At 41.8% G+C, this 11,289-nt stretch overlaps 1 protein-coding gene across 3 annotated transcripts; it reads left to right on the top strand.

The window, feature by feature from the left end:
• The first annotated feature begins 623 nt into the window (after nucleotides 1-623).
• Nucleotides 624-11,052, top strand: LOC110530539 (cytochrome P450 2J2). 3 transcript variants are annotated; one of them, XM_021613704.2, is made up of 9 exons: nucleotides 624-1,042; nucleotides 6,283-6,445; nucleotides 6,546-6,695; nucleotides 6,900-7,060; nucleotides 7,407-7,595; nucleotides 8,044-8,182; nucleotides 9,451-9,635; nucleotides 9,877-10,018; nucleotides 10,224-11,052. In XM_021613704.2, the coding sequence occupies exons 1-9, from the start codon at nucleotides 866-868 to the stop codon at nucleotides 10,400-10,402; spliced, it is 1,485 nt and encodes a 494-aa protein (XP_021469379.2). In that variant the 5' UTR covers nucleotides 624-865; the 3' UTR covers nucleotides 10,403-11,052. The 3 variants fall into 3 exon arrangements, with proteins under 3 accessions (XP_021469379.2, XP_021469378.2, XP_021469380.2); XM_021613703.2 differs by having other exon boundaries at nucleotides 8,041-8,182; nucleotides 10,224-11,051; XM_021613705.2 differs by lacking the exon at nucleotides 6,283-6,445 and having other exon boundaries at nucleotides 634-1,042; nucleotides 8,041-8,182.
• The last annotated feature ends 237 nt before the right edge of the window (nucleotides 11,053-11,289 follow it).

Genomic DNA, 11,289 nt, shown 5'->3' with positions numbered 1-11,289 from the left:
GTACACATGCCACCTAAATATTTTCATATTTAGCATTTCACTGTAAAGTCCACACTTGTTGTATTCGGCATGTGACAAATAAAGTTTGATTTGACCTCCTTGTTCAGAGCTCTAAATTCAACAGAGAGGTAGTCGCCATCATTCTAGAGATAGAGTGCCACCAAGTGGTAGGATTTGAATATGCATAGGTAGGTGCCTCTTCAACAGAACTTTGTGAAATTGCCCATAAAACTCCATGGGCCCAAAACTTGAAAATCTTCCAACGTATAGAGGAACCAGACAAGTACAGAATGTATACTATTGTATGTTTTTCTGTAGTGCACCCATTGAAAGAAATCAAAAATAATCTTTGCTAATTTAACTTTTCCCCCTTCCTCTTTTCCTCCTTACTTTCCCTCCTTTTTCTGCCATTCCTGTTTCAATGTTGCTGGCTGTTCCCGTTTCAGTGTTGCTGGCTGTTCCCGTTTCAGTGTTGCTGGCTGTTTGTTCTGCAGCTCTTACATAAGGGTTTGAACTCCTGAATAGTTGGCAACAAACTACTGAGGGAAAGGACAGAGACAGAATAAATAAAATAGAGGGAGAAATAGAGAAAAAATAAAGAGGGGGAGGGGAGTAGCACAAGCAAATATTTAATTATGGAGAGAGAGAGAGAGAGAGAGAGAGAGAGAGAGAGAGAGAGAGAGAGAGAGAGAGAAACATCAAATATCATAAATCTGTAACTTAATTTCGGATTTGATATGAATAGCAAAAAAAAAACTCTGGCTTGAGAGAATTTAAACGGGAGGTGAACTTTGGAAGGAGCATGCTGCCAGTGTCCAACAGCCTCCTAGTGTCTGTCACAGTCCTGCTGTAGCTGCCTCCTACCATGCTACTATCTCTGGATTGTCTGGACCTGAAGATCTGCCTGCTTGTGATCTTTCTGTTCCTACTGCTGGTGGACTTCCTGAAGCACAGAAACCCACCTGAGTTCCCTCCTGGACCATGGCCTCTACCTTTCCTGGGAAATATCTTCATTGGGTTTGGCTACCAGGACATGGACAAGGTAACACTTAGCTACTATATTACAAAGACTTATACCTTAGGCTATACAGTAATGACATATATAGTACCAGTCAAAAGTTTGGACACATCTACTCATTCCAGGGTGTTTCTTTCTTTTTACTATTTTCTACATTGTAGAATAGTCCAGTCCTCTTCTGGCTGTGCCAGGTGGAGATTATAACAGAACATGGCCAAGATGTTCAAATGTTCATAGGTGACCAGCAGGGTCAAATAATAATAGTCACAGTGGTTGTAGAGGGTGCAACAGGTCAGCACCTCAGGAGTAAATGTCAGTTGGCTTTTCATAGCCGATCATTCAGAGTATCTCTACCGCTCCTGCTGTCTCTAGAGAGTTGAAAACAACAGATCTGGGACAGGTAGCACGTCCGGTGAACAGGTCAGCGTTTCATAGCTGCAGGCAAAACAGTTGAAACTGCAGCAGCAGCACGGCCAAGTGGACTGGGGACAGCAAGGAGTCATCAGGCCAGGTAGTCCTGAGGCATGGTCCTAGAGCTCAGGTCCTCCGAGAGAGAGAAAGAAAGAGAGAAAAAGAGAGAGAGAGAATTAGAGAGCATACTTAAATTCCCACAGGGCACCGGATAAGACAGGATAAATACTCCAGATATAACAGACTGACCCTAGCCACCCGACACAAACTACTGCAGCATAAATACTGGAGGCTGAGACAGGAGGGGTCAGGAGACTCTGTGGCCCGTCCGACTATACCCCCAGACAGGGCCAAACAGGCAGGAAATAACCCCAGCCACTTTGCCAAAGCACAGCCCCCACATCACTAGAGGGATATCTTCAACCATCAATTTACCATCCTGAGACAAGGCCAAGTATAGCCCACGAAGATCTCCCCCACGGCACAACCCAAGGGGGGCGGCAACCCGGACAAGAAGATCACGTCAGTGACTCAACCCACTCAAGTGACACACCCCTCCTAGGGACGGCATGGAAGAGCACCAGTAAGCCAGTGACTCAGCCCCTGTAATAGGGTTAGAGGCAGAGAATCCCAGTGGAGAGAGGGGAACAGGCCATGCAGGGACAGCAAGGGCAGTTCGTTGCTCCAGCGCCTTTCCATTCACCTTCACACTCCTGGGCCAGACGACACTCAATCATAGGACCTAATAGTGAAGACATCAACACTATGAAATAACACATGTAATCATGTAGTAACCAAAAAAGTGTTAAACAAATCAAAATATATTTTATACAGTTGAAGTCAGAAGTTTACAAACACCTTAGCCAAATAAACTCAGCAAAAAAAGAAATGTCCTCTCACTGTCAACTGTGTTTATTTTCAGAAAACTTAACATGTGTAAATATTTGTATAAACATAACAAGATTCAACAACTGAGACATAAACTGAACAAGTTCCACAGACATGTGCCAAACAGAAATGGAATAATGTGTCCCTGAACAAAGGGGGGGTCAAAAATCAAAAGTAACAGTCAGCATCTGGTGTGGCCACCAGCTGCATTAAGTACTGCAGTGAATCTCCTCCTCATGGACTGCACCAGATTTGCCAGTGTTTGCTGTGAGATGTTACCCCACTCTTCCACCTAGGCACCTGCAAGTTTCAGAACATTTCTGGAGGGAATGGCCCTAGCCCTCATCCTCCGATCCAACAGGTCCCAGACGTGCTCAATGGTATTGAGATCCGGGCTCTTCGCCGGCTATGGCAGAACACTGACATTCCTGTCTTGCAGGAAATCACGCACAGAACGAGCAGTATGGCAGGTGGCATTGTCATGCTGGAGGGTCATGTCAGGATGAGCCTGCAGGAAGGGTACCACATGAGGGAGGGGGATGTCTTCCCTGTAACGCACAGCGTTGAGATTGCCTGAAATTACAACAAGTTCAGTTCGATGATGCTGTGACACACCGCCCCAGACCATGACGGACCCTCCACCTCCAAATCGATCCCGCTACAGAGTACAGACCTCGGTGTAACGCTCATTCCTTCAACTATAAACGTGAATCCGACCATCACCCGGATGTATGAATGTACCGATCCTCTGCAGGTGTTGTTACAAGTGGTCTGCCACTGCGAGGACGACCAGCTGTCTCCCTGTAGCGCTGTCTTAGTACGGACATTGCAATTTATTGCCCTGGCCACATCTGCAGTCCTCATTGCCTCCTTGCAGCATGCCTAAGGCACGTTCACGCAGATGAGTAGGGACCCTGGGCATCTTTCTTTTGGTGTTTTTCTGAGTCAGTAGAAAGGCCTCTTTAGTGTCCAAAGTGTTCATAACTGTGACCTTAATTGCCTACCGTCTGTAAGCTGTTAGTGTCTTAATGACCGTTCCACAGGTGCATGTTCATTAATTGTTTATGGTTCATTGAACATGGAAAACAGTGTTTAAGAATTATCTTGGAAAGACAGGGTCCAGAAAAAGGGACATTTAAACATGATTTTTTTAAAACATTTAAACAGTTTACATTTTTCACAATTCCTGACATTTAATCCTAGTAAATATTAATTCCCTGTCTTAGGTCAGTTAGGATCACCACTTTATTTTAAGAATGTGAAATGTCAGAATAATAGTAGAGAGAATGATTTATTTCAGCTTTTATTTCTTTCATCACATTCCTAGTGGGTCAGAAGTTTACATACACTCAATTAGTATTTGGTAACATTGCCTTTAAATTGTTTAACATTTCAGGTAGCCTTCCACAAGCTTCCCACAATAAGTTGGGTGAATTTTGGCCCATTCCTCCAGACAGAGCTGGTGTAACTGAGTCAGGTTTGTAGGCCTCCTTGCTCTCACAAGCTTTTTCAGTGCTGCCCACAAATTTTCTATAGGATTGAAGTCAGGGCTTTGTGATGGCCACTCCAATACCGTGACTTTGTTGTCCTTAAGCCATTTTGCCACAACTTTGGAAGTATGCTTGGGGTCATTGTCCGTTTGGAAGACCCATTTGCAACCAAGCTTTAACTTCCTGACTGATGTCTTGAGATGTTGTTTCAATATATCCACATAATTTTCCACCTCATGATGCCATCTATTTTGTGAAGTGCACCAGTCCCTCCTGCAGCAAAGCACCCCACAACATGTTGCTGCCACCCCTGTGCTTCACGGTTAGGATGGTGTTCTTCGGCTTGCAAGCCTCCCCCTTTTTCCTCTAAACATAACAATGGTCATTATGGCCAAACAGTTCTAGTTTTGTTTCATCAGACCAGAGGACATTTCTCCAAAAAGTATGATCTTTGTCCACATGTGCAGTTGCAAACAGTAGTCTGGATTTTTATGGAGCAGTGGCTTCTTCCTTGCTGAGCGGCCTTTCAGGTAATGTCGATATAGGACTCGTTTTACTGTGGATATAGATACTTTTGTATTGGTTTCCTCCAGCATCTTCACAGGGTCCTTTGCTGTTGTTCTTGGATTGATTTGCGCTTTTTGCACCAAAGTACGTTAATCTCTAGGAGACACAACGCATCTCCATCCTGAGCACTATGACGGCTTCGTGGTCCCATGGTGTTTATACTTGCGTACTATTGTTTGTACAGATGAACGTGGTGCCTTCAGGCATTTGGAAATTGCTCCCAAAGATGAACCAGACTTGTGGAGGTCTACAATTGCCTTTCTGATGTCTTGGCTGATTTCTTTTGATTTCCCCATGATGTCAAGCAAAGAGGCATTGTGTTTGAAGGTAGGCCTTGAAATACATCCACAGGTACGCCTCCAATTGACACAAATGATGTCAATTAGCCTATCAGAAGCTTCTAAAGCCATGACATCATTTTCTGGAATTTCCCAAGCTGTTTAAAGGCACAGTCAACTTAGTGTATGTAAACTTCTGACCCACTGGAATTGTGATATAGTGAATTATAAGTAAAATAATCTGTCTGTAAACAATTGTTGGAAAAATGACTTGTGTCATGCACAAAGTAGATGTCCTAACCAACTTCCCAAAACTATAGTTTGTTAACAAGAAATTTGTGTAGTGGTTGAAAAACAAGTTTTAATGACTCCAACCTAAGTGTATATAAATGTCACGACTTCCGCCGAGGTCGGTCCCTCTCCTGGTACGGGCGTCGTTCGGCGGTCGACGTCACCGGTCTCCTAGCCATCGCTGATCCAGCTTTCATTTTCCATTTGTTTTGTCTTTATTTTCTACACACCTTGTTTTCATTATCCCATTACATGTTCATGTATTCAACCCTCTGTCTCCCCCATGTTTGTTGTGCGTGATTATTTCTATGTTCAGTTTGGTTATGATGGCTGGTTTTTTGACAGGTGCTGTGTTCACCCGTGCGTAATATTTACCGTTGGTTATTGGTCAAGTGTATTTCCTTACCGTGTGCCTTTATTTTTAAGTAAAGTACGTTGCTCACTCATTTTGCTCTCTTGCACCTGACTTCATGCACCAGCTACACACACCTTCTGACAGTAAACTTCCCACTTCAACTGTATTTGAGATTCTTCAAAGTAGCCATCCTTTGCCTTGATGACAGCTTTGCACACTCTTGGCATTCTCTCAACCAGCTTCATGGAATGCATTTCAATTAACAGGTGTGCCTTGTTAAAAGTTAATTTGTGGAATTTATTTGGTTCTTAATGCGTTTGAGCCAATCAGTTGTGTTGTGACAAGGTAGGGGTGGTGTACAGAAAAAAGCCCTATTGGGTAAAATAACAAGTCCATATTATGGCAAGAACAGCTCAAATAAGCAAAGATAAATGACAGTCCATCATTACTTTAAGACATGAAGATCAGTCAGTCAGTCATTTCCAGAACTTTGAAAGTTTCTTTAAGTGCAGTCGCAAAAACCATCAAGCGATATGATGAAACTGGCTCTCATGAGGACTGCCACGAGAAAGGAAGACCCAGAGTTACCTCTGCTGCAGAAGATAAGTTCATTAGAGTTACCAGCCTCAGAAATTGCAGCCCAAATAAATGCTTCACAGAGTTTAAGTAACAGACACATCTCAACATCAACTGTTCAGAGGAGACTGCAGGAATCAGGCCTTCATGGTTGAATTGCTGCAAAGAAACCACTATTAAAGGACCCCAATAAAAACAAGAGACTTGCTTGGGCCACGAAACACGAGCAATAGACATTAGACCGGTGGAAATCTGTCCTTTGGTCTAATTTGATATTTTTGTGTCCAAATTTTTGACGGGTACTCTACATACAGTATCAAATAATTCAAGGCCGATCAATTTATGCAAATAATGTTTTGTTGCTTGTTACAAAGATCTTTCTTTAAGTTTTTCTACGATTGTTTTTAGGTTGCTGAACAGTTCGGCAATATTTTCAGCCTTCGGTGGGGTGCGGAGAAGGTGGTGTTTGTATCTGGGTACAAGATGGTGAAGGATGTTTTGATGAATCAGGGAGATAACTTTTTAGACCGACCTGCATCTCCTCTCTTTAGTGATGTTTTCAAAGACTGTGGTAAAATCTGCTATTTACATTTTCGTACATAATTTCACTCACCATTGTTACTGTTTAATTACAATTATTTTCAAGTAACCATGAAACTCTATTTCAAAAGGAATCTCTGTAAGTAATGGATACAGATGGAGGAGGCAACGGCAGTTCTCGGTGGCCCACCTAAAACACGTTGGTGAGGGGAAGAGAACCCTGGAGCGTCATGTGCAGCAGGAGTGTAACTTCCTGTGTCAGGCCTTCCAACAGGAAATGGGTGAGCTACTGTAAACAAACCAATCACAATTTACAGTGAAAAACATTCAAATAAGATTTCTGGTTTTGACTTTAGAATACAAATTAAGAGTCTTCAGTGCATTTTCCTTATTCTAGTAACTGTACATTGTGCATTTCAAGTTCTATGTAATACAAAGGTAACATTGTGCCTACTTAAGAACAGTACTTAAATGTAACCCAACAGGAGGGCCCTTCAACCCCCAACTCATAATTAACAGTGCTACTGCAAACGGCATTGGATTCTTGGTGTTTGGAAAGCGATTTGACTACAACGCTACAGACTTCCAGAACCGTCTGCGACTGAGCCAGGAGTCCATGCTATTGATAGGCAACCCTCTGGTTCAGGTGGGTTCCCCTGTGCTGATGAGATGACGCAACAAGGCTATAGGAGGAGGATGGGCTCATTGTAATGCCTGGAATGGAATAAATGGAATGGTACCAAACACATCAAACACATGGAAACAACTTGTTTGACTCCGTTCCATTGATTCCATTCCAACCATTACAATGAGCCAGTCCTCCTATTGTTTCTCCCACCAGCCTCCTCTGCTATGTGCAGCTCAGTAAAGTGATGCACGTATTAGTTGTGTTCACCATACACCATACCTTCTCATTAGCCACTAGTATACATCTCACTTTTTCTTTGAAGCACAACTTCCGGATATATAATTATGTCCCCTTTTTCTCTTAGCTGTATGATTTATTTCCATGGCTGTTCAAGCGTTTGCCTGGGCTGCGTTCTGGTCCCCATGTGACAATTCTTTCCAACTATGCAAAGATTGTGTCATTCCTGAGAAAAGAAATAGAGAAACATAAGAAGGACTGGGATCCCTTTGATCACCGGGACTACATTGACTCCTACATTGGAGAAATAGACAAGGTGATGCTTGTATATCAGTTTGTTTGTCTGTGTATGTACAGTATATTGTATATCAGTTTGTTTGTCTGTGTATGTACAGTATATTGTATATCAGTTTGTTTGTCTGTGTATGTACAATATTTTGTATATCAGTTTGTTTGTCTGTGTATGTACAGTATATTCTTTATATCAGTTTATTTGTCTGTGTATGTACAGTATATTGTATATCAGTTTGTTTGTCTGTGTATGTACAGTATATTGTATATCAGTTTGTTTGTCTGTGTATGTACAGTATATTGTCACTTTTATTGCCTGTGCAACATGTTCAGTCATGAAATTAATTTAAATATTTAATGGTCTCAACAGTCATAAAAGCTTTTGACTACTGCCAGGGGCCTTTTAGGTACAACATCTGAGACAGGTGCTAGTGATGTTTCATCCTGTCCTTGTATAATACCTCCTTCAGAAGAAGAGGGACATCGAGGCTGGGTTCCACTCAGAGAACTTGGTGTACTGCAGTCTGGACTTGTTTGAGGCTGGAACAGAGACCATGACCAACACTTTACGTTGGGCTCTGCTCTACATGGTGAAGTACCCTGATGTTCAAGGTAGGTATAGTGCTCTATAGACTAGAGTCATACAGTGTGCTCCAAAAGTTGAGATAATGACCATTTTTTGTTGTTGTTTTGGCTCTGAACTCCAGCACTTTGGATTTGAAACGATACAATGCTATGAGGTTAAAGAGCAGACTGTCTGCTTTAATTTTATGGTATTTTCATCCATATCGGGTTAACGGTTTAGAAAAGACAACACTCTTCATACATAGTCCCCCCATTTTAGAGGACCAAAAGTATTGGGAGAAATTCACTTATGTGTATTAAAATAGTAAAAAGAAAAGTGTTTGGTCCCATATTCATAGCACGCAATAACTACATCAAGCTTGTGACTCTACAAATGTGTTTGATGCATTTGCTGTTTGTTTTGGTTGTGTTTCAGATTATTTTTTGCCCAATATAAATGATTGGTCAATTAATTTCTATTTCTAATAATGATGAGAAAGTTAGACTCACAAATATCATACCCCCAAGACATGCTAACCTCTCACCATTGCAATAACAGGGGAGGCTAGCATGTGTGTGTGTGTGTGGGGGGGGGGGGGGGGGGGGGGAGATATGATATTTGTGGGTCTGTAACTTTCTCACTCATCATGTTTCACGATTCATTGAGGATTATCTGTAATCATGGTAACATCCACATTAATGTAGAAGTGTTTAGAAACATTCTATTCTTATTTACAATAAAAGTGACTCCAAAATGACACAATACATTATTTACCATTCATTTCTATTGGGCACAAAATAATCTGAAACACATCCAAAATAAACAGCAAATGCATCCAACAAGTTTGTAGAGGCAGAAACTTGATGTAGTCATTGCGTGCTATGAATATGAGACTAAATACTTTACTTCTTACTACTTTAATACACAAGTGAATTTCTTCTAATACTTTTGGTCCCCTAAACTGGGGGGACTATGTGCAAAAAGTGTTGTAATTTTCAAACTGTTCACCCGATATGGATAAAAATACCCTCAAATTAAAGCTGACAGTCTGAGCTATAACCTCATTGTATCAAATCCAATACAGAGCCAAAACAAAAAAGATCTCTGTCCCAATACTTTTAGAGTTCACTGTATACAGTATATCCAATTCTTAAATCTATGCTATACACCAACCAACCTACAAACAGCCTCTGAATAACTAAGCAGCTACAGCCAACCAACAAACAACCAGTTTCTGACCAAACAGCACATCAACAAAACTAGGTTGAGTCATAACTGAGTTCTAAGCCATTTGAATCCCTCTTCATCTTCCCAGAGAATGTCCAGGAGGAGATCAAAAGTGTGATTGGCCAGTCTCGCCAGCCCTGCCTTGCTGATAGGGTGAGCATGCCCTACACAGACGCTGTGATCCACGAGACACAGAGAATGGCCAACATACTGCCTCTCAATATCAGGATGTCAAGCAAAGATGCTACCTTGGGGGGATATTTCATACCCAAGGTGAGACAGACTGTACAGTTTCACCTCAATTCATTTCTCTGGGGGGGAAGTTAGAAGATATGCTCATTTGTCCTGAACTTCCACACTTTCTTTAGTGCTGTCTTAATGCGAGAGCTCTGGTGAATGTTCAGTTACATTATGGAAAATACCATCCCATGGAATTGATGTTTACATTTTTGTTTGAAGTTCTATGGTTTTAAAAGGTTATTTCAAGCATGCTTTCTCATCATCCCCTCCATAGGGCACTAAAGTGATAGTCAACCTCTCCTCAGTGTTACGTGACCAGACAGAATGGGAGACAGCAGACCACTTCAACCCACAACATTTCCTAGATGTGCATGGTCACTTCCGGAAAAGGGAGGCTTTTTTCCCATTTTCTGCAGGTCGGTCCCTAGATTCAATTTCATCCGCTCTTGCCCTAAATTCCACCCACATACAATGTAGCTCAACTAACTCTATTCTAGCTTTCACAAAATGGAAAAAAACAGCCTGCCTACAAAGCCTGTTTTATGTGACACAGTAACAGTAATAATAACTCTGTCCCTGTATCCTGCATATACCCATTTCTCTCCCTCTCTCTGCGCCTAGGAAAGAGGGCTTGTCTGGGGCAGTCGCTGGCCCGCATGGAGCTCTTCCTCTTTTTCACCTCCCTCCTCCAGAGGTTCACCATCTCTACATCCCCTGGAGAGGAACCACCAAGCCTGGAGCCCCAGGGAGTGGCCATCCAGTCCCCTAAACCCTTCACTATCTGTGCCTCCACATGGTGATGGTTCACCACCATTATAGTTCCGTTTTGGAGAAGAGGAAAACATTTTATTGTCCATTTTCCTACAGTCCATATGGAAATCTGTCTTTTTGCTTTTAACCCTACCCCCTCCCAAGTCAAACATACCCTCGAGGGGTTGGAAGCACAGGGTCAGCCATGGTGCAGCGCCACTGGAGAAGATTCAGGTCAAGGGCACAACGGCAGATTGTATGATATACTGAATTACTGAGCACTGTCTGCATGCTTAACATAATGCATACACAGTATGATATTTACAGTGTCCCCCCTTTCGTAAAGGTCAAATGCAGCCATTTTTATCTCAATATCAAATCATTTCTGGGTAACAATTAAGTACCTTACTGTGATTGTTTTCAATTAAAATGGTCAAAAATAAACAAAAATAACTTCTTAGCAAATAGCAATTTCTCAAGCAAGAATTTAGCTGTTATTGTCTATTAACTAATTTACTGAATGGTGATGTCACCATGGAAAGCCAAAACTCTCTCCCACCAAAACAGACTGAAATTTCAGGCTGTCTTTACAAACAGCTCTCACACTAAAAGGGCATTATCATAATTTGCACAATATCAACCCAACCTATATATATACACTGCTCAAAAAAATAAAAGGAACACTTAAACAACACAATGTAACTCCAAGTCAATCACACTTCTGTGAAATCAAACTGTCCACTTAGGAAGCAACACTGATTGACAATCAATTTCACCGTTAGGGTTTTCTTCCGTCGAAGGAGAGGCGGACCAAAATGCAGCGTGGTTTCTATTCAAGTTTAATAAAGATGAAACATGAACAGTACAAAACCAATAAACATACAAACATAGCGACAGGAACAATCACCTACCCCACTCAAAGAATATGACTGCCTAA

This window comes from Oncorhynchus mykiss, chromosome 8, assembly GCF_013265735.2.
Source record: "Oncorhynchus mykiss isolate Arlee chromosome 8, USDA_OmykA_1.1, whole genome shotgun sequence".
Taxonomy (NCBI): domain Eukaryota; kingdom Metazoa; phylum Chordata; class Actinopteri; order Salmoniformes; family Salmonidae; genus Oncorhynchus; species Oncorhynchus mykiss.
This window is presented reverse-complemented; position numbering and strand designations above follow the sequence as displayed.

Bases quoted from the DNA above. Each gene is read 5' to 3' on its own strand.
- LOC110530539 (XM_021613703.2), top strand. From the start codon at position 866: ATGCTACTATCTCTGGATTGTCTGGACCTGAAGATCTGCCTGCTTGTG. The intron at 6,446-6,545 runs GTAAAATCTGCT...CTATTTCAAAAG, and splicing joins TGATGTTTTCAAAGACTGTG to GAATCTCTGTAAGTAATGGA. The intron at 8,183-9,450 runs GTAGGTATAGTG...TCATCTTCCCAG, and splicing joins GAAGTACCCTGATGTTCAAG to AGAATGTCCAGGAGGAGATC.